At 40.5% G+C, this 27,656-nt stretch overlaps 1 protein-coding gene across 1 annotated transcript in view; it reads right to left on the bottom strand.

Moving 5' to 3' along the window:
• nbeaa (neurobeachin a) overlaps window positions 1–27,656 on the bottom strand; it is a 113,301-nt gene that overhangs the window by 27,913 nt on the left and 57,732 nt on the right. The window contains exons 11-31 of the mRNA XM_017041719.2: window positions 23,714–23,911; window positions 22,989–23,122; window positions 22,650–22,758; window positions 21,271–21,423; window positions 18,988–19,156; window positions 13,148–13,227; window positions 12,840–12,902; window positions 12,315–12,412; window positions 11,023–11,115; window positions 8,537–8,645; window positions 8,363–8,444; window positions 7,631–7,754; window positions 7,323–7,515; window positions 6,557–7,243; window positions 5,986–6,432; window positions 4,171–4,388; window positions 3,365–3,518; window positions 2,845–2,868; window positions 1,578–1,658; window positions 820–1,000; window positions 43–187 (exon numbers count right to left, since the gene is read on the bottom strand). Coding sequence (XP_016897208.1) covers window positions 43–187; window positions 820–1,000; window positions 1,578–1,658; window positions 2,845–2,868; window positions 3,365–3,518; window positions 4,171–4,388; window positions 5,986–6,432; window positions 6,557–7,243; window positions 7,323–7,515; window positions 7,631–7,754; window positions 8,363–8,444; window positions 8,537–8,645; window positions 11,023–11,115; window positions 12,315–12,412; window positions 12,840–12,902; window positions 13,148–13,227; window positions 18,988–19,156; window positions 21,271–21,423; window positions 22,650–22,758; window positions 22,989–23,122; window positions 23,714–23,911 — 3,542 coding nt within the window. The remainder of the gene's footprint in view (window positions 1–42; window positions 188–819; window positions 1,001–1,577; window positions 1,659–2,844; window positions 2,869–3,364; window positions 3,519–4,170; window positions 4,389–5,985; window positions 6,433–6,556; window positions 7,244–7,322; window positions 7,516–7,630; window positions 7,755–8,362; window positions 8,445–8,536; window positions 8,646–11,022; window positions 11,116–12,314; window positions 12,413–12,839; window positions 12,903–13,147; window positions 13,228–18,987; window positions 19,157–21,270; window positions 21,424–22,649; window positions 22,759–22,988; window positions 23,123–23,713; window positions 23,912–27,656) is intronic.

A 27,656-nucleotide genomic window follows, 5' to 3' on the forward strand; every position in this document is an offset into this window, starting at 1 on the left:
TGGTTAAGTTCTGTCTCTCTCAGATACTGTTTGTGTTGATTTGGATTTGAGTTGCGCCGTACCTTGCTGGTGGTGGAGGCCGTGTGGAGGCTGTCCTGTGATTTGCTGCTCGCTAAGGACGACTTGCAGCTGCGATCTCGCTGCCTCTGCCTGCACTCCAGACAGTTCCTCACTGCAACGCAGCACACTGACGGACAGAGGACAACACAGTGGAAATACGTAAGTGTCGCGGGGTGCTGTTAAATTTTACATTTGACGTTGAATTAACCTTGTCATCACACTCTAGAACCATCATCTCAAAAACTGAAGCTGAGGTAGTAGAAGTCAGTTGGTAACGCAACATATTTAACCCTATACTATAATCAGAATTGTTTCCAAAAAAGGAAAGAAAATATCAAATTTTAAAAAATAAAAAAATGTGTCTCCCTCTTAAGAAATTATAAAATAAAAATAACTTTTCTTTACAAAGGGATCAAACCAAACTGTAGAGAATTTCTTTAAAACCATGTTTGGGTCTCAGCTGAATCAGATCATTCAAATGTCGATAAGTAAAATCATTTTGATAAATGTAATGAAAAGATAATTTAATCTTTCATGAACATTCTGATTTTAGTTTCATTATTGCCTATATAAACTGTATAGTTAATATAATTATTCTCATTAGCAATATAATATAAATGTAATATTAAAATTTGGATTAAATCTTTTTTAAAAATTACAAAAATTAACAAAACTGCTAACAAACAATGAACAGATTAAAATATTCATGTATCAAACCAATAAAAATAATTAAAAAAAACAAAACAAAAGAAAACACACCCAGACGCAGACATTGTCTCATCAACCCTCCGGAGGACATGTTCTTCTCTGCTTCAATCTCACTGAAGTTGAGGGAACTGGCAAACACCAGTACGTCCACCATGGCCATGAGACGAGATAGGAAGGTGACTGCCGTCTCCGAGGACATGCCCTGTGTCGCCTCGATGTTCTCCAAATCCGTCTGGTAAAGGGTGGACAAATACAGACACGCCCGACGGTTAAAGACGTCGGGAAAACAGATCAGCGGGGCAGATGATGATGGTCTGTGCTCTCGTGTTTTCCCTTGTGCAGGACACAGCTAACACAATCCTGGTGTCATGCTGAAACACAATCTAATGAGGTGCTGCACACAATGCATTGGCTATATAGCCTGATGACACACAGAATGGTGAACAGTGAGGTCGTGACACTGGCAGTGCAGCCCCTGGGCTCTAACAGTAGCTGTTGCTGAGACAGGCAAAGCTAAAATACAGGAGTGTTCAACAAACCCAGTCCATTCACACTGACCGACTGTACGAGTAACTATTAAAATCAACTGGACGGTAGGATGTCATTTAGACAGTTGTGATTGGCCGCATCTCTGCTGAGTTTATGTGCAGAGCTATGAGGAGCGGACAGAGTGCGAGCTCGTCCACGTAAGTGGGCAGAGACATTCGGAGAGGCGGTGGGGGGGACAGACACACATAGTGGACACAGAAAGGCTTAGGTGGGTGCTCTTAGCTCTTCCGGTGATGGTGAGTCTCAGGCTCATTACGCACCTCTGCCCCTGTGCCTCCTCCCCCTGGAACAGGGGTCACCTCCTCTCCCACTGACCCCCTCTGGGGTTGGGCTCCTCTCGCCTTCATTAGTATTGATACAAATGGGACAGGCTTAGCGATGCAACCTTCAGAACTGGCATGCTTTTTTTCCCCCCTTCATCCATCGTTACGTTTAAACACATCAGTAACCTACTTTTGTAATTTTATTCTACAAACTCTATTTCTAGAAATGCTGGTACACTTCCTGGAAATGAAACCCATCATTTAGTAAGATGGTTTATCTTTATTTATCAAGCAAAGAGACAAGAAGTTTCAGTTGTACTTATTAGGTATAATCTCAGTCTGTATCTGTGCAGGATGTGGCCTTGTACTGCTTCACTGCAGTTTCTAGGGAAGCCATTGTCTCGACAGTAGCATATGTGAGCTATATATCTATCCATTATAAACAGGAGTCAGCCCCGTCTTGAATGAGATCTGGTTAAATGAACTTCTCAGTCTGTATGCACACAACATGAGTTTGTCTGAGTTTCTTTCTAAAATCTGATTTTTTTCCACATGAAACACATTCTAATGTAGTTCCTTAAAGAAACAGGCAAAAAAAACAAAACATCCTGACCAATAGTAAATATCTACCTATAAACCAGAACCATAAATTCTCTCAGATAGGGAAAACAGTTTTTTTAAAGTGGGATTCAATTCTTTAATTCTTTAGTTCAGACCCAGCTCAGCTTGTAAAGAGCGAGCCTTTAATGAATGCTCTTTTACATCGAGCTAGAACCCATAATCATGGATTGTTACTTTTATTACCGCTTCAGTCTTCTTTTACATGGACATCTCCAACTGTTTACTGTTTAGCCAAAGTATTCAAAAATTGTCAATGAAAAAACTTTCTTTCTTATCTTTTGCATAATAAAAACGAGTTCTAGTCATTTATTATCTTTTTTTTCCTCTTCTTTAAGGAAGTGTACCAATTTTCCTGGAAATAGAGTTTGTACCCTCCCCCTCCCCCCCCCCGGTTCCTGTACAATAATCTCACAAAGTGAATATAATACATTTAAAAAACTATTTCTTCCAAAAAAATACCAATGGTCACCGACAGCATATCCAAACATTACAAGGAGGAATAGTGACCAGAAAAGAAGCAGAGCTAATAGAAACAATATGGATGTCAGACAGGCAGAGGTTAGTGTTAGTGTCAGTCACAATGGTAAATAAACCAGAACAGAGTGTTAGTAAAATAGAAAGAGAGAAGAAAACCACAACTTACAGTGTTGGAACTACTCTTAGAACTCTGCACATGCAAGAACAGACAAAAACACAGACAAAAGAACAAGAAAGTACACAGAGTACACATAACACAGAGAAAGAAAGAAAATGTGTTAAAACAAAGAGCATATTAGTTTGTCAAATGATATAGAGTTTGTTAATAAAGAGGTTAGAAAAAAAAGTTAAAAAAATAAATGCCAAACTGTTAAGAGTTAGACTGACAGAGATGCAGAGAGAGATACAAATAATGAATCCACCAAAAAAAAAGTCTGAAAATGTTTAATTGAGTTTTTTTTGGTTTGTTTTCAAAAATTAAAATATTAAAGCGTTAGTAATTGTGAAAAATTCCAGGATCTGAAATAAGGTTTTAAAATGTAAAAATATATATATATATTATCTCAAAAGGCATTGCCTTTATCATGGCTATAACTCCAAAGGCATTGCCTTTATCATGGCTATAAAGCAGGGGCTGGCCTGCAGTTTTGCCTCCAACCACAGGGAGGTGTAGTGGAGCCACTTACAGAAGGGGAGGTGGCAGCAGACAGCAGAGGCAGGATGCCTCCACAGGCAATAATGATGTTGTCCACCATCTGAGAAATGAGGTGGATCGTGTTGTGAACGAAGATGATGTTTTCATTGCTGTTCACGAAATCCATCACGGACTTGGTGGAGTGGCTGAAAACAGGAGTTTGAGACAAAGGATGTAAATACACCGGTATCATCAAAGAAGAGAAGACACTATTGCTTTCACTTTCTTTTCTGTGTAACTCAATCATGACAGTGGAAAACCAGAGGTTTTTGAGACAACATTATCTTTTAGAACAGTACGAATTCAGCATAAAATTGGAAATGATTGCAGTTTTTAAATGTTAGCTTCTGACACGACAGAACCATCATTAGTAGTGACATTTTCTTAAGAGTGTTAAAAATATTTATTTAAAAATATTCTCTTTTTGGCTAGCATTAGTTGCAACATTTCTGGCTAAATGCTACTTTCACTTTGGCCCCACCTACTGCTCTATCCTTGGCTAACTTTTTAGCTACATTTGCTGCGATCATTAACTATTGCTACAATAATTGTCAAGGCGTTTTTTTAAAAAAAAATGTATTCATATATTTTTGTTAACACTTGAGCAGAGATGCTCAATTTTGCGTAATTTAGTCTGACTATCTGTGTTTTAATGTGTGTGTAAAAGCTGAAATTTCTTGTAGAAATCTGCTGGATCTAGTCTCGTCCCCCTTTAAAAGTTCAGACCCTTCCGATTTCTGGTAACCTACTTTCATGTCTTATCTGCACGAGGCACACATCCTACGTATTCCCACTCACCTCCTCCACACGTGCACATCTGTCTCCAAGGCAAACAACAGGTCAGTGAGCAATCTCTGGTGCATGGGAGACCACTTGAATTCTGGGATGCGGAACATAGTGGTGCGAGGTCCAGGACTGAACTGCCTGCGCTGCTCCTCTGTCATAGGCATCCCTCTGAAACCCAGGTCAACACGCAGGTCGCGTTCCAGCTGCGACGCGGAACGACCGTGGAGGGCCTGTGACAAGGCGAAGATGTAGTTAGACATCGGAGTGCTTGTTCACGTCTAGCTATATATTCAAAGATGAACATCTACTTTGTCAAAACAACTGCAGTCTTGGGTATCTTTAATTCTGCATTTACTGACTTTTTAGAGAAACTCTGCTCCTGTGTGGGCAGTAACACATTTGTGCTGACACAAACTCTCCATGGCTGAGATCGTTACACTAATCAAAACATGCAGCCCATCACACTGGGACAGCAGTGTCCTCAGACACAGAGGATGATGGTGACTGTTCAGTCCCTGCGCTTACAGAATTTAACTGCCATATACATTGTCACAGTTCTCATTTCTGTCTAGAGTTGCAGTTTTGTTTTGTTTTTTTAGTGTTCTCCAGCACATCCCCAACCATTTGAACTGGGTCAAGGTCTGGACTGTGTGGTGGATGATTCATCTGCAAAAAGGCTGAATCATGCTCTATGAACTACTTTGCTACCATTTGAGCACGATGAATCCTGTCATATTTTGTGATGCTTTGGCCATTAGTGAAAGAAAAAAAAACATTAATGCATTCCTTAGTTCATTAAGGTACCTCATTTCAAGGAACATCTCGTTGCTGAGTCTAGACCTGAAGCAACCAGTGATCAAAACAACATCCCACAGACTTCACATTTAGCTACCCCACCGACTTCCAGTCCACATTTTAATTTCTTCATATGATCTGCAATCGTGTACTCTTAGATCAAATCTTTTTTTTACCCATTGCTCAGAAGAACTTTTTTTATCTTGATGAGCCTCACTGTGTCTTTCCTGCCACTGCCTTTGCGTGTAAAATGCTTTAACCTTATCAAGTGAAAGTCACCATTAGTAGCTGTTAATTATTTCTGTTTACTTTGCAAAATATTGAATTTTTCTTAGATCACAACCTTTTATTACTTATTCAATTTTTATTTGAAACAATTTTATCCCAGGTTTGATCATTTGTCCCCGCAGTCAAATGATTAAACATGTCCTTTACCTGAGCTGAGGTATTTTTAGTAGTTTCCTTTTTTTTTCTTCTTCTTTTGACTGATGCAGGTCAAAAATCTTGAATACAGGTTTTCATCAATAAAGGACATATCATTGAAGATAATAAACGAGAAGCTTCTCACTGCTATCACTCAGAGTTAAGGAACTTGTCAGGTACAAATATCAATAACAACACTCCACAAGATGCTGAGCTACAGCTGTGTGGTGTTGTACTTCTGGCAGGTCAATGTCATCTGAGTTTGAGATAATTCTTACTAGCTATCATAAGCCAGCGTGTTTATATTTTTATGAAAACATTATAAACTGCAGGTAGTATTATAGCGCTCCTTTTATTCCGAGCGGACTGATAAAACGTATATGTATGTCACAATCCACAGGGTTGTTGACCAGTCGACCTGTGTTAATGAGTAGGATGTTACCTTGGCCTGTCTGCTGCAATTCATCAACTGCTTAAGAGTGTCTGTTACTGGGCATATTAAAATACATACCATCATTTTAACTATGTGCGGTACAAACGTTTAACTCCTCGTAGTAAAGTTGGCCCACTTGAAAACTCAACAACAATAAGAGAGATGCTTGAACACACCTGCGTAGTTGCTGTAGTCTGAATCTTTTTGGTGTCCTTGTCTTTCCCGTCATCTGACCTCTCTGTATCAGAGGTGGTGCTGGCTGTGTCTCCACCTGTCTTAAGCCCCACAACTTCTCCCTCTGCACCTGCTGTGCCCTCCCCTTCTGGAAAATCTGATCTAGAGGCTCCTTGGATCTGGGCCTGGCTCTCCGCCCCAGCAATTGAGCTGATGTCAGCGAGGGGACTTTGGATTTTGAAGGGTCCGTCCTCTGGAAGTTCCCCAGAAGTGTGGCTTTGGTTCTGTAAATCTGATCCACAGCTCGTCATATGGGCCAGCAGGCTGAGGTCATCACTGGCACTGGAGGTGGAGTGAGCCGGGACCGGGCCAGATGGAGTCGGAGGGTTTGGACTCGGCAAAACAAGGGGATCTGTAGCTGCGAGAGCCGGAAGCAGCTTTTCATCGACCTGGAAAAGATGTAAAGCTTCGTTAAATCCTATTAAAAAAAACCCAGGATGTTAAGCAGAGATTTGTTCCAAAAAGTTGTTTTTGATCAGCAAGAACAACGTGGTGTTAAAAACCAAATCTTACTTTGCTAAACAGGAATCCGTTGTTGCTCGGGACACTGTCCTTCTCATCAGCCAATGTAATGAGTGGACCCATAGTTCCATCGTCCTCCAGGCTCACCCCGGAAAGACCCAGGCTGGGTCCGATTCCAACTCCAGATGTTTGGGTGTCGTCTTTTTGCCCCAAATTTCCATTCATGTTCTGGACAACAGAGCAGTAAGCGCTGTCCAGGAGTGAGTCCACCTCAACCAGAGGTCCGTTCTCCATCCCTCCCCCACCTCCTCCAACAACACTCCCACTGAGGCCTTCGGGGGACAAGTCCAGGTCATCCAGCTTCACCTCTGTGGCCTCCACTTTCTCTGCTTTAATGTCCACAAGCAAGTCATGGACCTCCACCCTCACCCCCGGACCAGCACTGTGCTCCCCCGGTGTCAGGGCTTCTCCGTTGGGACGCTTGACAGCGCCGTCTGCGAGGAGGTTCCTCGAGTCCCCTCCAGTTCCCTCACTGTATTCAGCCTCGCTCTCAGGTGTCTGTGTCTGGGAATTGTCATCGATCTCCAGGTTGCCGTTAACAACAGGTGCGGGCGTAGCCGAAAGCCCGGAGATGGTGGACACGGACCCTTTCTTCCCCTTCTTCATGTTCTCCTCCTCCTGACGTTGGTACTCTTCATACATCTTGGCTAAGTATTCTTTATGAGCTTCATAAGTCACCTGTGGCAGATGAGCAGGTGGTGATCAGACACAAACACTCACATATTTAAATCACTAAAAAAACCCTCCCCACCCTTACCTTGGAGTGTGCGATAGACAGAGTATCGACCCAAACCCGCCACCCGCCCCACTCATATTTGATGGCATGGTAGAGCAGAATCCTGAATATGTTGTAGACCATCTCAGTGATCTTCTGCTCTTCAGGGTTCTTCGGGTTTATGTACCCGAGAGAGAACATCCAATCCTGCCACACAGAGCACTGCAGCAGGCACCTGGTACGACACGACAACACACACTGTTAGCTGCGCTAACATCGACAGCAAAACACTTGTTTACAGAGCTCGAGTTGAAGAGAGGCTCGAGGGGCGGACATTGGTGTGTTCTCACCGCCGGTTTTCGCGACTGTTGCTGAAGAGTTTGATCATGTCGGACAGGAAGAGTCTCCTGACTTCCATCAGCTCAGCACTGGGGGTGGAGTTCTTGAGGAGCGTGGCAACTACTTTTAATATCACTGTGAAAGAGGCGCAAACGAGACAACAACGTTATAAACAAATAAATCACATCAAATGTTAAAACTCTGATATACTGTTATATCTGATAGAGTGTACGCACTCGGTGTGGAAGTTAGTACCAACAGAATATTCTCTTTAGACTAAACAGTGCAGTGAATCACTGTCAGCAGAAGGAAGGCAAAGGAGTACCATCATTTCTACAGGCTTAAAGCAACCAGTCTAGTCCATCATGGTCAGACCTAATGGAAATCTGGGCATCTACAACTCAGCCTCCTGTTGTTTACAAAGTACTACTGGTTTCAAACCATGGTGTTTGTTTTGATTCAATTGATTCAATTTTTTCTCTCCAATCTTTCCAATGTCTAGTAAATGGACATGGCTCATGGATGATTCAGCGTCGTCTTATCTGTTAACAGGTCAACTTATGGTCAACAGGATGGAACACAGAGTTTCCCCAACCCCCATTATCTACTCACTTTCCTAATGTTTGAATACATGTCCTGCACCACTCTCAAATGCTTTTCTGCCACTCCTGACTTTCTCTCTTTAAATCTAAAAACTTAAACAACATCATTTGCAGCCAGACTAAGGTTGTATGTATACTTACTGGGATTCTGGATCTTGACAGTGGAGTCAGGCTCAGGGTGTGGTTTGTGGACCACCTGAGTACAGACCTGTTCTGTCAGAATCTGAACACAGAAAAGACACACAGTCATTAATGACAAGGACGGAGTAGAACATTGTTTCACATTCCCAGCTGCATGTGAGAACAATCACTTACCTCATACAGAGTGTTGTAGGTGGTGATGGAGACAGTGTTAGTGTGCATCATCAGCCGCTCCCCCAGCAGTGTGAAAAGACTGTGCGTGTGCATGATCTCCACCTTCCTTCTGCAGCGGAAATAACACATTGAAACACACACATACACACAAAGAGTTTGTCATTCATTTACAAACTCGTGACAATCTCGGCTGGCATTGATTGTCACTGGTCTGATGACATGTGAGCCTGTCATTTTTTGATGGAACCAAAGAGATATTAATACCAACAGGGGAAATGAACAACAGCAGCAGCACTGCAGGAGGCTGCGTTAGTTATTCTGGCTGCAGACCTTGTGTCAGTGAAACACTTAACTTGTAACTCTATTAGCTTTAATGAATTCCAAAGGCAATGACCTTTAATCAAGGTACTAAAAATATACATTTTTTTTAAACATAAAGAATAATATCTGATGCCGTGACATTCTTCTCACAAAAACAAATGTCTAATGTCATAGAATTTCGGTTTGCTGTAGTGAGACAGCACGGATGGGAATTAATTACACGTCAAAGAGACGGCCAGATCTGGAGCGTTCATTTGTCACATTTTTAGTCATTAGAGAATGTCACACAGAGTCATTTAAGTCTTTAGTTCATCGGATTTTGTTCGTTTCACTAATAATTCATTAAAAAAACTGTCAGGTTCTTTAAGGGGAAAGACTCAATGTACGTTTTTGGATGAATAAAACAAATCCAAGTGGTTCCCTGTTTCAGTCAAAAACAGCACAGAAGCATTGAACTTTCACCACTACCCTGCAGTAGGGAATGTGGTTTTGGTTGTGATCGGTAACATTTAGGTGTTAATGTGAATGATCAAATGGCACAGGTAAAGACTTCTGTTATTTCTTGGTCATTTGTTGGTATGTCACCATGGCAACGGATGGCTTTCTTCACTGTACTTAATCAGTTTAGCAAGCTTGCAAACTTTTGGAAGTACTTAATTAGTTTCGTAATTAATTAGTTTAGCAAGCTTGCAAACTTTTGGAAGTTGCGTGTGAACCATGTTTACTGCTGTAAGAACTCAACTTGATTTAGTCAGTGTGAATTACTTTATTTGGCGGTGTGCACTGACTACTTTCTAGCTTAGATTGTAACGTTAGCTTTGATTAGCGTTCACATGTTCACATATTCAGTTACAAGACGTGCATCTTCTGAAGCCACCATTGTTTTTAGCAACAGTTATTTTCTCCCCTCAAGAATATAAGAATCGAATTCAAAACTAAATCAAATATATTGACAATCACTATTTTAATAACAGCTTTTTGACTGAACGTGTGTGTAAAAGTCCTTACCTGGAGTAAACCTGTAAAGAGGCTGAAGTAAGCCCCAAGGTTTATCCATTGGATCCAATAAGGGAACATTGTCTTTTCTCAGTGTTTTAATAAAACCAAAATTTATGTCTGTCTTGGCAACGAAATCTAATTATGTCATTCTCAGACTCTAACCTACAAAATCCAATGTTGTGCCTTATTTTAAAATTCTGCTGCTCAGAAACAGGCAGAGAAAAGCACATACGAGGGTAACTAGGGATGGGACTCCAGAACAGGTTCTTGTAGAGAAGTAGCTCTCTGTGTTCTGATTCTTTGTAATTAGTCAGGCGGCTTGCTGGTAACTCGGGACATTTGCTTGTTGTCGTATTTGACATCACACACACGCTCCCTAATTTGGAGTGATTACATGTTGTCGAGGCAGAAGTGGTCTGAAGTTTAGTTGAATCTCATCAAAAAGACTCTACGGCTATTTACAAAAATAACAAATACATTTTTTTTTTCATAATCAAATGCCAAAAGGTATAGCAAACAAATCTAATAGTAGAACAGGAAGTGGGAAATGCAGTGCTCCTCCCTAACTGTAACCTCTCAACAGTGGAGAAACTCAAAATAATCTTAATTGTTTTCAGTCTCCACCTCAGGGGTTGAAAGGCTTTAATTTTAGATTAAACTTTTATTTAACATTTGGAGATAAAGACAATATTCAAAGGATATTTGATTTTTTTTGTGCTCCTTTCTACGGTAGGCTGTAAGAAATATGAGAAAATGGCAATTAAAATAAGGAGTGCTGCTGAAGGAGCAGGGCTCAGGTGCAGGCATGATATCAGCTCCCATGATGAGCAGTGGAAGACATGAACGTCACATGGGATGAATAAATCCCACAGCCTTCATCGCTGCTCATCAAGGTTGCCCCTCCCTCCCTCACCAGAGCATGCTGTCAGAATTATTATTCCGCTTCAATGTGATGATGAGAGCAATATCCTCAAGAACACACACACACAAAACAAACAGTCCTTCGGCTCTGGAGACTGCAGCGGGTTTTTTTTCTCTCTCTTTCTTTTTCTGTTACACCTGAATGCACGGCCTTTCAAGCTTACAAGTGGCTTGTGTTTCTATCTGTAACAGATAATAAAGAGACAAACGGCACAGAAAGCACAGAGAGATAGAGAGGCGCTTACTTGTGACCGAGGTGCTTGAGGAAATAGCCCAGGACTTTCAAGGCCTGGACCCGGATACTCTCACTCTTGGAGGCCAGGAGTTTGCAGATGACCCTGCAAACAGACAAAACACAAACAACATGGGTTAAAGTTCAACAGGCAAAGTAGCCTTGATAAAGCGCTGTGACTATACATTTAATATGATGATAAAAAATATTGTTTCATAACATAATATTAATCATCCCAAAACCAGAGAATTTTCTTTAATTGTATTGACCAGGATGGATGGATGTGTTGACCAGAAGATTTAAAAGAGAGTTAGTGTTGAAAAAAAATCACCTTTGTCCCAGACTTCCTCTGAAGGTTAATAAAAAAAACAAATGACACATATATTTATATATAATAAAACTACCAACAATTAAATAAATATATTTTAAAATAAAGTGCTTTTATTTTATGCCCCGTTTTTATGAAATGATCGAACATTGAAATCCCATCCAGGTTTCGAGGAAGGACACAGCACGAGTTCAGCAGCCTTGAAAGAAATACATGTTTTCACTGCCTCATTAGACAAGAGGCAACACCTCTACGGCAACTTTTAGGGATTTATCAAGAGCCCATCGATGCGACTGACCACAAAATCATAAAGCAAAGGCTCATTAATCTGGGACTGTCAAAACGCAGCCCACTAGTTTGACAGTTACTTATGGGCCAGAGTTTTGAATGAAAAAAAGGAAACTGTCGTGCTCTTAAGGGATGGCATTCTTTTTTCAACCTTTTAATTTAAACACAGCAAAAACAGATAAATTAAAGTGTACTATTCCTTGGTAGCAGTAGTTCCTCTGCCCCCTGCCTCCATTTCATGTAATTGTAGCAACATTTAAAATGATTGCATTTACACTTTTTTGGAGAAGACTGGACGGCATCACCTAGATCTGATAACCACTTTCAATCTGAGCCTGCAGGGGGTAGCGTAGAACCCTTACAGGATCGCAAACCTAATTGGCAGGAATATTTTGGTGGAAACACAAGACGATTTAATTTAGATGATAATCATCTGTACCTTGCACATGGTACAACCTTATATCTATGAAATCAGGCTGATTCTCAAGAAGGTTGTACTTGCAACAAATGTAGGGACAATGGAATTCAAACTGCAGTTACAAGCGCTCCCCAGGGGGGAAAGAAGGGGGAGGGTACATACTCTATGTTTTCCAACACGGCAGTGATTTTCAGCTCACTTTATTTTCCTCTCACTCATTTGGCATCTATAAAATAAAACATCTTCTAATTACAGATGTAACCACATTCACCTTATCCCGTTTCTCTGATCAAACGCGGGGATCATGGAGGCCGGGTGTTCAGACATTAGCGCCACCAGGAGCTGGAGCACATCGTGGATGTTCTCATCCTGGGGAGAAAAAGGAATTAAAGTGGTACAGGTGAACAGGAGGAGTAGAAGGATGAGGAAACCCAGCTAAACTGATTAAATAGAGGGACAGGAGGACAAAGGGAGAGAGAGATGTATGGGTGGACGTGTGGGGGGAGGGAGGTAGTGGGGGAGCATGTGGCATTATAAAGCAAGAATAGATGTAATTGTTACAGAGGAGTACATTCTGTTCACTCCATTGTTGCGCCATTTTTCATGCTGTCACAGCGGCCAAGCTGACTCACACTCTCACTCGTTTAAGTGGACCATAACTCCAGCCCACAAATTAAAATGCCCATTTTGCCACCAGCTCCACTCAACCACTCTCTCTCTCCCTCTCTCTCTCTCCCTCTCTCCCTCCCTTCCCCACTCTCTCTCTCTCTCTCTCTCAGTCTATATATGGCTTTACCTCATGCATGGTCAGTAGGTAGTTAAGAATGCTCTGCAGCTCGTCCTCCTTCACGCCCCGGTCCTGCAACAAACAGACAGTGTCTTTCAGCAACAACAACAACAAAAAGAATAATTTCACATCCTATTAACCTCCAGAGCCGCAACATACAAATGCAGGAACAAGCTGCGGTGCTGATCTGTGATGCAGTATTATTCACACACACAAGCACATTTTAGATTAAGCTAATGCCTCCCTGGAGGGACAGTGTAGAAAAAGGGCTGAATACATACAATTGTGATGGAGATAATGACTTTCTCTGGCTTTACCTTCAGTATGAGCTGTTTGAGGAAGAGAAGCATGAAGGCTCTGAGGGAAATGATCTCCTTCTGGGAAGGCCGTGGTCCATCTGCACAAACACAGCCGAAGCAAAGTGTTATTTCCTCTAAGAATTAATCATTTCTTTCATAAAAGATACCGATCAGACTAATCAGCCTTTAATTCAGGTTGAGCGAGTCCAACTGTTTACCCCTAAGAGCAGTGAAAGACGCGATTAAACAAACAGTCGCAGTCGCACAATGGGCTCGTACTGTGAGCTGTAATTAAATTAGTCATTAACTTTAAAGGCAATATGGCGAGTCAGACATTTTTAGTTGTGCTAATACAGAACGATTAGAAAGCAGACAAAGGGTGTAGGAATAAGGCGACTGAGAACAGACACACATCGATACCTCGGTGTTGACTTCATTGACGCTTTAAAAAAAATCAGGGCTTTTTCATAATTCATGTTAAAATATAAAGTCAGAATTTTTTGTAACAGAACGCCAAAATATATATATTGTATGTATATACATATATTCATATTATATATATATATATAAAATACTAATAAAATAATTATTGTATAAATTGTGGCTTTAAGTTTTCTCTCATAATATCAATCAGTGAGTGAAGTACTTCAACTAGTAGTTAGTACAAAAGTAGTCCAAACTGTACTCTTTTAAAAAGTTAGTAGTTCTGTCATTTCAGCATCGTAGCCTCAGGTTATGAGTTTACAGTCTGGGTTCTTTTCTCTTGCCCAATATTGTAAAGAATATTTTAAACTATCGTCTGCACATTAACAAACATCATATCATCTCTTTCCAGAACTTTCTGCATTTTGCAGCCCAGAAAACTGGTTAACAAATACAAATATATTTAATGTTTCTGCTGTGAATTAACCACTAGTTTCTACTTCCTTCGCCTTGAAGACCAGAATGCAGATGCAGTGATTTTTTAGTCTATATATGTTTTAAATGCCCTGGGCCTTTCTTCTTTCCCAGTTGCCCTTGTTTATGGTAACACGTTCTAACACCAGCACAGCACTTATTCAAAACTATGCGAGAAACAAAACTGACAGCTGTATTTGTTGGCACTGAATTTCAACCGATGTAATTGTGTTTCGTTCGTTTCTGAGGTGTCTAACGTCGGTGCCAGATACACACAGAGGCTCATGCTCAATGATGAATTGGCTCAAAATGGCTGCCAAATAACTCTCTGAGGGAATACCATGTCAAACAGAGGAAAAGCGCATCGATTCAGATCAAAGCAAGACTGATGTGAGACCCTAACCTCCCCCCTGCACTCCCCCTCCCCCATTATTTCCCTTTAATGCTCCCACTGCAGGCAGCTGGAGTTGACTTTTGTCATTTGCATTCGACAGTCGTCAACAAACACAAAACAATCTACTCTAAGAAAGGCCTGTCATTCAAAGCAAGTCAACAGTGAACATTTACACTGCTGCAGCTTGTGTACTTTGGCCACTTTGCTGTGTCAGGATCTTTACAGAGAGATATTCTGATGGCTAAACCTGAAGAAAACTTCAGAACTGCAGTGGAAGTGAAGTGAAAAGACGAAGAGTGAGAGACGGAGACCGGAAGCTTCTGTCTTTGGCATTGATTTATCACGTGTGAACGTGTCTCAGTCGGTTCACCCTAACCCGGGATGGGAAAAGTCAAAACAGGACACTGGCACAAACCCCAGTGATTCATCATCTGTCAGACTCTAAACGTATGGGTGAAGTGGTGACTCTGACCATCCATTATGATTGCGCTGCAGCTCCATGTAAGTGAGTGCATTTAAACAACAAGTTCAATTTCCTCTTAGGAGTCTCTTGATAACAGAGTGTTCAGAGAAAGCCTGTAATTATTTAACTGCTTTCCTGAAGCAGATGTTATTACGTCGTCTGCTCCTGGTAGGGTTTTTTTTTTCCCTCTTTTCTTCTTGTCTCATTTAAAGCAATTACCTTTCCTCTCTTCTTCTTGTCTCATTTAAAGCAATTACATGTAAAACATTTTTTAACCTGCATTTTTATGAGGGTCAGCGTTCACACAGAATTATTCATGACCTCTTTGACCTCTTACTTTAAAAAAAAAACAACCACGTACGGGGATGCAAAATGATGCAGTGTGTGCACTTAAGATAACTAAAGAATAGAATATTTCCCAATGCTGAGCAACACAACTGTGTTACCAAAGATTGCAAAATCAAGCTAAAAGCAAATATACCAGGTTGGAAATTATTTTCAGATGTTTCCAGATGTTTAGAACACTTGTGATTTTAGCCTTTATCTTTTTTTTTTAATTACAATAAAATTAATTCTTACATTTATCTTGCAGGCAACCTCTACTCTATAATAGATTCACATTTGCATCTGTGATGCTAGCTGTTGTCTACAACTTTTAGCAAAGTACAAAAAGTACTGACTTTGTCTAAATAACTCAAGGCTACATTTAGGTTATCTTTGGATTGTGCCTAGGAAATATACCATACAAAAAAGTAAAAAAAAATAAAAAAATGATAATTTTCATTGAATCTACAAGTATTAATATTCCATTGCCATGGCAACATTAGATGCAGTCCAGAGTCTTAAGAGAAAGGGTGGAGGTGTAATGGTGCAAATGGCTGCGTCTGGGTTCTCTGGAACTCTGATGCGTAGCGACGTAGCGTTAACACATCCTCTGCTTGTTAGGAAGGCGGAGGAAGTATCAATCAATGACCTGAGAGTGAGGTGTGTTTGGAATACGATTCCTCGTATCATTTCAATTTTCCCTCCACTTCCTCAGAACTCATGGCCTTGCATGTAAAAGGGAGATTTTGAAAGATACATAGAAAATACAGGCTTTGATTTCAGCACTCGTGAAGTAATTGATGAGGATGGGTCTATGTGTTTGCAGATACACTATCTGGAATGGCTCTCAACACACCATATATTATATGGGATTGAGCCACATAAAAATTTGACATGCAGCAGTGCTAATGAAACCCACAGGCATAAAAGGCTGCTGGGTCTCTGTCTGCAGCTCCAAGAGTTTCCAACAATTCACACAAGCGTTCTGGTTTGTGTCTGTGAGAATCTTTGCCCCATTTATGCAGTGAAGCATTTGTGCGGAAAACACAAGCCACCATGTTTACCCCTCCTTTACCAAACTTTATAATTGGCATTGTTTAGTCAAGAAGGAAACATCGGCCTAACATCGGCCGTAGCCAGACTAATCCATCAGACTGTCAGAGGGAGAACAGTGATTCCTTACTGCACCAAATATGGTTTTTTCCCGCTCCAGAATCCCGGAGCTGTGTCACCGCATGGCTACGTGCTGGTTCTCATACACGTACGACGTGTCGGCAATGACGGAAAACACTCGAGTAAGTCATTAAAATACACTACACTTGTTATAGCATTACGAGAAAACCCAGATTTTTACACCAGCTCTGCTGCTTTTTTAGGATAATATTTGAATGCCATATATGACATTATATATATATATATATATATAATTTATACATCCTAGACATAAAATTCAAAGGTAAAGAAACACAAGTATTTTATTGACTTTAGTCTTGTTAAAAAGCCGGAGTCAATTTTGCTCTTTTACATCGGTGGAACAACACAACGACACTGAGTTAACTGCTTGTGTAGTGACTGTTGCTGATGTACATAACGTATGCTGTTTGACAGCACTTAAGTGAAAGCTGATCTGCTTAGATTTACACTCCAAGGGAAAACCATGACCCGGCTGACCGGGAACATTCACAGATATGTAGATTGATCAAATAATATATGTATTTTAATGCATATTACTGGCAGTAGAAAATCAGTTGTGCCTGACATTAGGATCCTTTTTGCATTTGACCTCCTTAATATGAAGGAAAATTCTGACGGCGGCCGCGGAAAAATTCACATCTCAAAAAATGCTAAATTACAGACGCGCCGTATGCATTATTCAGCGCAGGCCTTTGTGACGTCTTTGCTTTGGGAAAAGGTCGACACTTGTGTAAATTTTACTAATGGAAAGACACTGTCTACATTTCACAGATGTAGGCTTGAATAAAGTCCTACATCCGACTGATTTCTCGGTTTTTCTGTTTCGTTAAAATCTGTATGCAACGTTACACTCGGCTTTTTGGGGCTCATGTCAGTTTGACTTTCCATTAAATGGAAGAAAGAGCTCTCGGAACAAAACACTGAAAAACCGTCTCCTGGGTGAGATTCAAAAATACTGCATGCACTTTTAACATCCATTCTCCAACTCTTTTAGCCCAACAGGTTCTGACTATTAAATGGGAATGATTTTATTACATTTTCGGCTACAATTTCACGAATACTGGGCTGATAATTGTAGGTGAGGTTTGGAAAATAATATTGGTTTCTGACATGTTTCTAAAGTGGCTAAAGCAATATAATACAGAATATTATTCTTCTCCAGTATTTTCCCACAAATTTCAATCACCTGGAAACATCAAGCCTCAAATCCAAAATATTGCTATATACAGATAAATGGAGGCAGAAAATGGAATCTTTCAGTCAAATATTCATCAGTTCGCTCAGTAGAAACTACAACCCTGGAGTTTGATATGAAACCCCAAATAGTAGCAGGTCCCTGGCTCCCTTCCTCCCTTTCACCTGGAGTTCTTTGACTTGAAAAATACAATAACAGGTTGAAAATTGAGATTTTGAGAGTTTCCTGTAATAAAAGCCAAAGAAACAAAAAAAAAAACAAACAAACAAATTATTTCTCAAGGTGCTGAAATTGGAGAACATGTTTATGTAATGTTGAAGTCATTTTCTAGTTGATGAGTCATTAATTAGTTGCAGGTCAGTTAAGTTTGTGAAACCTGTGTGGATTGTAACACTCGACTGAAAGGTGAAATCCATGTTGTCTCCACCAGTGACGCACAGCATATGGTAGCCTGAGACTGTGTTTAATAAAATGCAGAGTTAAAATATTTCTCGGAAGTGTGAAGTGTCAACAGGAGCTGCTGGTAGCAATATTTTTGGAAGAGAAGAAAATAACTGAGCTTAAAAACACAAAGTTATAAGGAGGTTCTGGCAATACACCAACTGAAAATATACCAGACCCAAATGTTGAAAATACATACACTGTATGTAAGAGATGGATATTGATGTGTGGCCGCAAAAGTGAAGACCCAGAAGGGCTGCAACGGGAAGTAACTCCGTATGAAAAGAGGGCTTTGGGGAAATTAGACTATTTCTCACTTGGTTTACAATTTAAAAAATAATCATAAGACCCAGAAGGGCTGCGACGGGAAGTAACTCCGTATGAAATGTACGCTTTGGGGAAATTAGACTTTTTCTCACTCGGTTTACAATTTAAAAAATAATCATAAGTTTATGATCTGAAACAATGTTGTAAGTTTTAGTTTAAGAGTCCATAATATCAATAAAACACATCCAGGGATAAAAAAGGTTATATAACGTATAATATATAACGTGCATGTCTTGTCTAAACTTCTAACTTAAGGCTTGTGGGCCAAAATCTGGCCCACTAAAATTTTTTTATGTAGCAGTGCAATGCTAGCACTGGTCAAATTCAAAATCTAAATTTGATCAAGCCTATGTTTACCATCAACTACATTTCCCACAATGCACATAGATTTTGTGCCCTGCCTCCCAGCATTCTAGCAAATGGGAATAAAAACAATAAATCCAAACATGTTATTTAGAGTCAATAAAATATCTTGCGTTGTATGTGTAACATTATTTATATTTTGCTTGATATTAATGTTTTTTAAAATTATTTTATTAAAGTAAACTTTAATATTTCTACTAAAAGTCTGGTCAGACATCCCTACTTTACAAAATAGAAAGTGTGTGCAGATGCAAACCTACCAAGACCTTTGGGGTTGATTCCACTGCACTCCAGTGGATTGATGGCCCAGTAGTAGTACTTCAGCGTGTGCATCAGCTGCAGGACGGTGCCCACACGGCGAATGGTGGTGTAGATGGTGGCGGTACCGATGAACTCAGACGAAAGGTACGTATACAGAGACAGCTGCACCTGAATATGACACAGAATTATTGACAAAAGTCAACATGTTGTCAAATACTCAAATTATTTATGTTGTCATTGACTTGGCTGCATGGATAGACAGAGAGACAGACAGATAGACACAGTGACAGACAGATAGAAACATCTGGTGTTACGGTGTTATTTTCCTGTGTCTGAAGCCAATCTTGCACAAACTTTGAACTTTCCAGCTGCTCATTTCCTTCCTCTCCATCTTCCTCCATTTCTATCCCTGACTAAAAGCAGTCCACTCCAGCAGGTGTGCACAGTGGCCCACATCATTCAGCTCATTACAGTGACCATGACACTATGGACGGGCCATAATGAGGCAGCTCTCTTTAAGCCGACAAAATTAGCAGAGTGCTGCCGCCGCACCACACCTCATCACAGCTCATCAAACAGGGAGAAAACACAGTGTGAGCCGAAATGGCCTTCATTACTTTTCACATTATGGACTGAGAATTACTTCTTTTTTTTTTCCCTGCACGCAATTTGTCAAAGAGAGAAAGTGAAAACAAGTGATTTTCTTAGAAAATTTCGTAAAAGGTCAATATCGTGTTAGAAAATTTCGTAAAAGGTCAATATCGTGCTATCATGTTAGTTTTGTTTAAAAGGAAGGAGCTGGCTCGTAGAGTGGAACAACAGTCGGACACTCCCTGGTGTAAGGTGGTGGAGGAGCGCAGCTCTGCATTTTCACAGAGACATGGCGTAAGAGATGGTGGAAGAGATTAAAACATACGTCTTCCAGTGAATTTGTCTGAGTCCCGGACAAGGTTATTGTTGTCAATAATGTTGGTGGTTTAGCTTTATTACTCTGCGCCCTGAGAGGAAAGAAAATAATAAAGCTCTGTGGGAGTTCAGGGGAGGTTAGAAGGGATGGCTGCTTTAACTACGTTGCTATGGGGCGGATTCACAGAGCTCCTCTGTGTATTTTCATTGTCATAATTAGCCTGAAAATACGCAGTTATGTTTACTGGTCATTTGTTTAAAAGATTTTTTACCGATTTGAATGTTAAAACTCCAGCCGAGGGCCTTTGTTATTTTCTTGTCTTTATTTTTTGGTGCATTTTTAATGTACCTCTTTGTTAACTTCTAGTTATTCCTGGCTCTTTGTGTTTTTTTGTATTTGTCATATAATATATTAAAAAAACTAACATGTTGTGGTACCTCTAAGCTAATTAAGGCTTAACCTTTTTGTTAATGGTCCAATTACTTGCTGATTCAGAGGTATCTTAGCGGTTTCTGCTATGTTTTGCCATAATTAGCTAACCCTAGCTGGAGCTAGCCTTTAGCTAGTAGACTTCATTTTCTTCTTCCTCTTTCTTTACTGTAGTCTTAATACATTTGTTGCACTCGTTAATTCTTATACTATCATTAATTGCTAATAGCTAGGCTAACTAGAGTTCTCCTGTTCAAGTGTTTTCTTATACTGTATTTGTTCATGTTTGTACAGTATTTCTCTCGACGTCATGGCTTCATGTTCAGCCGAAGACAATTTTCCACCTCGCGGAGAATAAATTGGATTCCATGTTGGATTCTGACTTTTGTAACCCCGTCCACCTCCAGCACAACAGCGACTGTTTCGCTCTCATTTCTTCTGCATCACCTCCAGAATGCCCCATGGATGGATGCTGCTGCACCAAAGAGCCAATCACATCTCAGGGTCGGGAGGAGGTGGGGGGGGGAGAACAGTGCAACTTCAGGGACATATTGAAAATAATGGAAACAAGCAGAGATCTGCCCAGCGGGAATGCCACGGATACTAGCATAAAGTTCAAAGTCGAACGGAGGAAAAGTACGAAATCCGGTCCTGGGGTGATTTCTATTTTGTTGCTTGTTTTTGTAGTCTTTTTTTTCCCTGGCTCTTCTTCTACAATAACATTTTTTTTTGTACAACTCTGAAAGGTACAAATGTCACAAAAATGGTCTTACTGGTCGAACTTTTTTATCTGGATATCATCAGTCACTCTGTTTTGCTTTATTTCTTCTCTGTCACTGATTGATTTTATCTGATTAGCTTATTTATAATATCATCATGTCGTTTTGGCTGCAAGGTCATGAAAACACATTTCAGCAGACATACACACACACACACATCCACAGACCTTGGCAGGAGTGTGTATCCAGATGGCAGCGTTGAAAAGGACATGGTCACAGAGCTGTTTGAGGAGAGGAGCTCCGTGAGGTAAACCATCCAGATACTTGGCAAAGGACAGGAACTGCTCCAACACCGCCCTGGTGATGTGAACTCGGGACGACTGCGAAAAGACGCGGAATATTAGATTTGACTTTTCTCTGTTAATCATGTGTGTGTTGTGTTCATCACACAAGCTAATGTTGTAACCAAGTTATGATTATGGGGGGGAAAAAATCCATGTATTATTTCCTTGGCAGGAGCTAATTTTGCTACATTTAAAACGACAGAGTTGATCCAAAGTGCTTCAGAGTAAAAAAAAAAAGTACAAGATAAAAAATACAGATAACGAAATAAATCACAAATAAAAGCTGTAAAACAACACTGAACCTAAAAGCTACAGGAAAGTAGTTCCCTTGTAAAAAGTCTTAAAACACACGGAACACAGACACAACAAGTTCCTCAAACAAATGTGTTTTTAATTTTTCAACAGTAAAATCCTGCACTAATGCACTAATGCTGTTAGCCCAGACGGTCTAAAAGCTATTTTGGCTGTGTTTTCTTTCTTTTACTAATTTCTGTATTCAATTCAATTTCACATTTACCAGATTTTAAGCCAGTGTGAAGTGGTAAAAAAATGTTTTTTCATATTCTTGTCAATTATTCTTTTTTTTAAATGGATATTCTTTTGTTTTCGTAAGATAATGCCCACATTTGTATACTTTTTTGCTCTATTGGAATAATACCCAAATTACAGTCCTACAACACACTTAGGTGTCAGGTGTGAAACATGAAACAACAACATCATACAGCAAAAAACTCAGAAGCGGTGTTATTTTCTGATTGGCTCAAACAACTTAATAGGTCGTAAAAAAATTAAGAGCAAAGACAAATACACACTAGTTAGTTTTTGCTGGGAGCTTCCCTGTCATCATTAACTGTTAAAGATGGAACCAGGTCGAATTAAAGAAAATACTAGTTGCTGCCATTGTAAAGAACATCCAGGGATGCAAAAAATAGACAAACCAATTGCACTAAGTCACAAACTGAATATTCTGTCTGGTGTGTGACTAAATGCCAAAGTCGGCAAAATGTGACTTCACACTTATGAGAAAGAAAAAAAAATTTAAAAATGTGAAATGAAAAATTCACTGATTAAAACAGTGTTCACTTGAAAAAAGTAATTCCAGGTGAATATGTTAAAGCAATTCAGACACAGCGAGACAAGAAAAAAACTATTTGACTAATTTAGGGATACATTTGAGATAAATATACACAATAAGCTTTGAATAATTGTAATATATTGATGTATTTAAGGGTTAAATAGAACAGAAAGGGACTTTCACTCACCTTCTCCAGCAGGTATCCAATCACCAGGAAGCCCTTCCCGCCCAGCATCTGCTCCTGCATGGCCACCGAGCTCTTCAACAGTTCCACCAGGAACGCCAGCAGAGTAGCACTGCCACATACAAACAGTACCAGTCAGTCACTTTCACTGAGAAATCAATGTTAAAACACATTAGGGATAAATGGTACAGGATGGTCATGTGGTGGAGTGCTGCGGGAAAATGTCATAATAGTACTGATTTGAGACAATAGTCATTTATAAGATTCATGTCTTCACCAATGTATCTTTAATTTGACCATATCTCTGTTTTTTAGATGTGGTCTTTTTTCCAGAGAACTCACCAGACTGTGGTGTCCACGCTGCTGTCATTGAGCTGTTTGTAGTCCAGCTGAGCAAAGAGAGGAAACAGGACCTGGATGCCTCCTATAGAGTGGATGGCACTGTGGATGGAGTGGGTAACGATGGCCTTCACATCCTGTGGTGGGACAGAGGAACACATCTGATCAGGTCTTACAACCTCCCAAAACCAACAAAACAGAATTAAAAACTACTCGAGAACATTTGAAAGGAACTCCAAACTGTGTCAAAGACAATCCGGTTCCGTGGAACAACATCAACATTTGAATTAAAAACTACTCGAGAACATTTAAAAAGGGAATTCCAAACTGTGTCAAAGACAATCCGGTTGAGACCGTTCGGTATTTGCACACACTGTGGTTAAAAAAGTAAATCAAGTAATTTCATATAAAAGAGAAATATTAAGAGCGTGATTAAAAATAATTTCTCCTTTCTTCTGACTTTGTCGGTTGTTTTTAGTTATTTCACGACTTAATAATTTGAACCGACCTGTGACGGCTCAACCATTCACCTAAAATAGCAAATAATGTAACTTTAAAACATCAACAATTGCTTTCTTCCTTCGGGACTGCTTAACTCCACATCAGAGAACAGACGGTGGAGAAACACAGATAAAACCCCAAGAAATATAACTCGTTCATTACACATAAGAGTTGGTCAAAATTCACCAGTTTCCAAATACGACACAGACATGACACGGCGACCTGACCTGTAGCATGAGTGCATGTGGTGAGTGGACAAAGATGGAGGGGTTTTCCCTCGGTGATGACTCCAGGCACAGCTGCGCATCTGTGGCTTTTGCGTTGTACGTGAAGGAGATGGAGCTGGCCAGCTTCCCGTCGTACAACACCTGCTTGTGGTGCTCGGCCAGGTGGATGTCGCTCTCGGACTTAAACTTGAAAGTGCTCTGCAGAGGTAAAAGAAAAAAAGAAAAAAAAGAAAAGAAAAAGGTTTTAAACACTTTTCCACGAGAGCTGGAGGAGTGTGGCTACAAGTTCAACGCCCCAAATGCTGAGTGCCTAATTGATGTTTGTGTCCTGTGTAAACAACACTGTATTATCTTAATGAGCACAGCACTTACCAGGACACTAATTCAATTAAAGGAGGATAAGAGATGGAGAGGTGAGGCAGACATGTGGAGAAGAAAAACACTTCCGCAGCTCACGATCTATCTTCTCTTCTGGTCGGCCCAGTAAAAATCACACCAAATACTTCAGAAGTCACATCATTGCAGTTCACTTTTCTTTACATTAAATTTCCAGCACATAATAAAATCTTTAAACTTCTCCGCGGGCCGCTGAGCCTTTATCTGGTTTCACTCTAAAATACTGTTATCGTAGACATTCTCTGCGATCGTACTTTTCAATCTAAAGAGGATATTAGTTCCACACGCAGTAATATTTAATGAAGTACTTCATGAAATTGGTATAGAAAAAGGGGTGTAAAATTCATAAAGCATCAAACACCTCGCTGGCTGCTTTTATCAAAATGACAAACGAAGTAGGAAATCCTTTTCGGTGGTATAGACACAAGCTGCTCCGGCTGAGCGTGCGTCTGCATTAATGTCTGAATCTACGTGCGTGTCGAGATGCATTTCCCGCAGCAATGCTGACGTGCACAAAAAAGCAGCAGCAAACGAATGACCAGCGAGCGGTTCTGACACTGTTTGTTACCAGCCCCCGGCAAGGTGGGCTCTCCCCGTCAAATAGGCGGATCCCCAGGTGCCTTGTCGAGCCTGACTGCACAGGAAAGCCCCCCGGCTGCTCACAGAGCTGCAGGCCTGTCTTCTCCCACAGCTTTCATCTACTGTCTACCTGCCTTAAGCTGTTCTAACCAATGCATAACTAAATTTCACAGTGAGGCAAAAAAGCAAAGCACAGAAAAAAAAAAAAAAGGTTTCTCTAGTCCGCGGCCCAGACAGTTTTTATTTCCTAGCCTTCTCTCTTCCTTGGTTTCTCTCCGTCACTTTGCAAACAACTGCATCCACCTACACACAGCCCTGCTGACCAAACATAATTCGCTACGGTGATTAATGGTATGTATTATTAGAAAAGCTTCTTCCCGCAGGTTTGTACCTGCAGACTTCCAAACTAATTACACCGGTTACGAAACCAAAAGCTGAAGGCCTCGCATCAGAACCAGTTGTGTTTAAAAGACGTCCCATCCATTAAAGAAGAAGCAGGAATACAGGAGCCATGTGCTGAGACTATACATCACACACACAAAAAATGCACTTCAGTTTAATTTGAAGGTTAGTGGGCCAGTGGGATGAAAGAGAAAAGACTGAATAGCCCAAACGTTAAATTAATACACTGATTAAGATGCGGACTTTTTGCAGTGTAAGCCGGTTTTATTCTGCTGCGTTTATGAAGTGTGTGTGCAAGGATATACAGAGCTAGGTGTGTAGATGTAGGTTTGGATTTATGTTGCTGTGCTCAATAGGGAACCAGGTTCTGTAGCTGCAAGTTCAAAAGAGCGATGCTGACACTTTAAAACGCTGTATTAGGGAATGTAAGGAAGAACTGAAGTGGCAGCCACTTGCTAGAGTAAAAAAAAAAGATTTAATACACACACACATGTATGTCCCTCCCTCGGTCTACAAACATATAGAAGTTAAAAAAAAAAAAAAGGAGTTAGGGCTCGTGTCTCTAACCTGTCCTCTGTAGATAAGACTCTGGCCTGCAGTGATAACAGAAAACGTACAACTTCAGCATTTTACGTAGACAGCGACTCTGTGCTTGAATAAACGCAGCCAGGGTCCAATCACTTCCTCGTGCCGTCGAAGTAGTGATCTGATTACAACTCAGGTTCTGGCTAACTGGAATGCAGCTAAGAATGTTGTACAGATCAGGATAAGCTGGTAGTAGATTTGACTACACCGTTAAAGGCAGGTAAAGCAGTGATGTCATGAAGGATAGTGAGTCATGAGCAGTTACTTTTTTTAAATTGTAAACTGTAGGTAAAGAGGAATTTTCTCGACTTGGGTTAAATATGCTGAATATTATCCATTATCAAGTTTTTGATGTGTTTTTTTTAACTCTTGCCCATTTGATATTTTATTTTAAGTCAGATCTAATGGACATCTTTGCTTTCCTACATTCCTACAAAGTTGAATATGCGCCTAAAATAGGTGGTTTTCCAGGCCAGATTTAAGGAGTCGCTGCCCAAAACACATTTACACATCAAAGAAAAGGTAGCATGAATATGAAATGTTTTCTGAATTATAATTCCATCACTTTTTCCCCCCTTCACTTAGGAACAAAGTGAGAAAATAATCGGGCTTTATTTTGAATAAATGCGACACACTGATGCATTTGATATCACTGTTGTTTTCCATTGTGCTGCTGTCCATTAGTGCAGCAGTGTTGACCATTTACCAAGACATTTAATGTTGGGTTTTTTTGTTGTTGTTGCAGAGCTGAAGGCACCAAGTGCTGAGTTAATATGCACCATACAAAACTTTCAGCAAAACCATTGTGAGCGCTGGCACAAACACAAGCTGTGCAGGCAGAAGCCAACACAGAGGCACAACAATTCAGGTGTCCAGACAGACTGGAGTGGTTCATTAATTACGTCGGGCCCAGACTGTTGGTGTTGCAGTGCCATTAGGACATCTGGAACCCAGATGAAAACGACCACCGGCAGCACATAACAATATAAGAGTGACAGAAAAAACAAACAAACACACACACATGCGGAAAGAGAAAAAAGGAAGACGCCAAACAAGATGTTCTCCTTTCATCAGTAGCATGCAAGAGCAACAGAAAGTGCTGAATCGCCGACTCTCACTGCACGCCGTATTCCAGATGCCACCGTGAGTCACGTTAGTCTGGAAGACCTTGAACAACCTCGCTGTGCTGAGGGCTGCTCTGAGTAGAGTTTCTGTCTGCTTTTTGCACCCTGTTGGTGAACACCGACGCTGGCAGTAGCTGAGAATAAGAGGCTTTATATAGCTACACACACACACACCGTCGTCTCTGTGAAGTCCTGAGAACACAACACAGAGAAGCAGCGTTCTACTGCCAACCTTCTTAAACCAACCGAAAAAAGAAAAAACCCCAGTGCACTCATCATTACTACACCAGTGCTGAGGCCCGGGGCTCTGAAACAACTGAGCCATTTAATGGTCTCTTCTGGGCATCTGAGGAGCCCAGGCTGCACCACGCAGCGAGGCAATCATTTGACTGATCAGCCCGGGGAAAATGTGGGCTGTGACAGACAGACGAATCAGTGTTCACGGCAGAGAAAAAGCGAGTCATAAATTTGCTGGGAGGGACACGTCAGGACAGCCAATCCATATGTGCTTGGGTATATGTATATGCAGTGAGATAAGAGAAACCGAGGGAGACAAGTGTGAAACTCACATTTATGATTCAGTCATTTGTCACACTGACGTTTAACTCATTCAGTCCACGAGTACACAGGATTAGTTCTCCAGAAGCTTCACCTTGTCGAGGCGTCTTTGACTTCTTTACCCTCTCTTTTTTTATCACATATTGAGACATTCAGTCTATTCACACCTGATTCACACTTAATTTAGATTAAGATCACAGGGCTTTTTTTAAAAATTATTCTTAAAAACATTTTCAGACTGTTTGTCCCTCGATACTTACAAAAGCACACTTTTTTCCAGTAGAAATGGGTTTTTAATT

The sequence above is a fragment of the Cynoglossus semilaevis genome, chromosome 19 (genome assembly GCF_000523025.1).
Source record: "Cynoglossus semilaevis isolate Cse_v1.0 chromosome 19, Cse_v1.0, whole genome shotgun sequence".
Classification (NCBI taxonomy): domain Eukaryota; kingdom Metazoa; phylum Chordata; class Actinopteri; order Pleuronectiformes; family Cynoglossidae; genus Cynoglossus; species Cynoglossus semilaevis.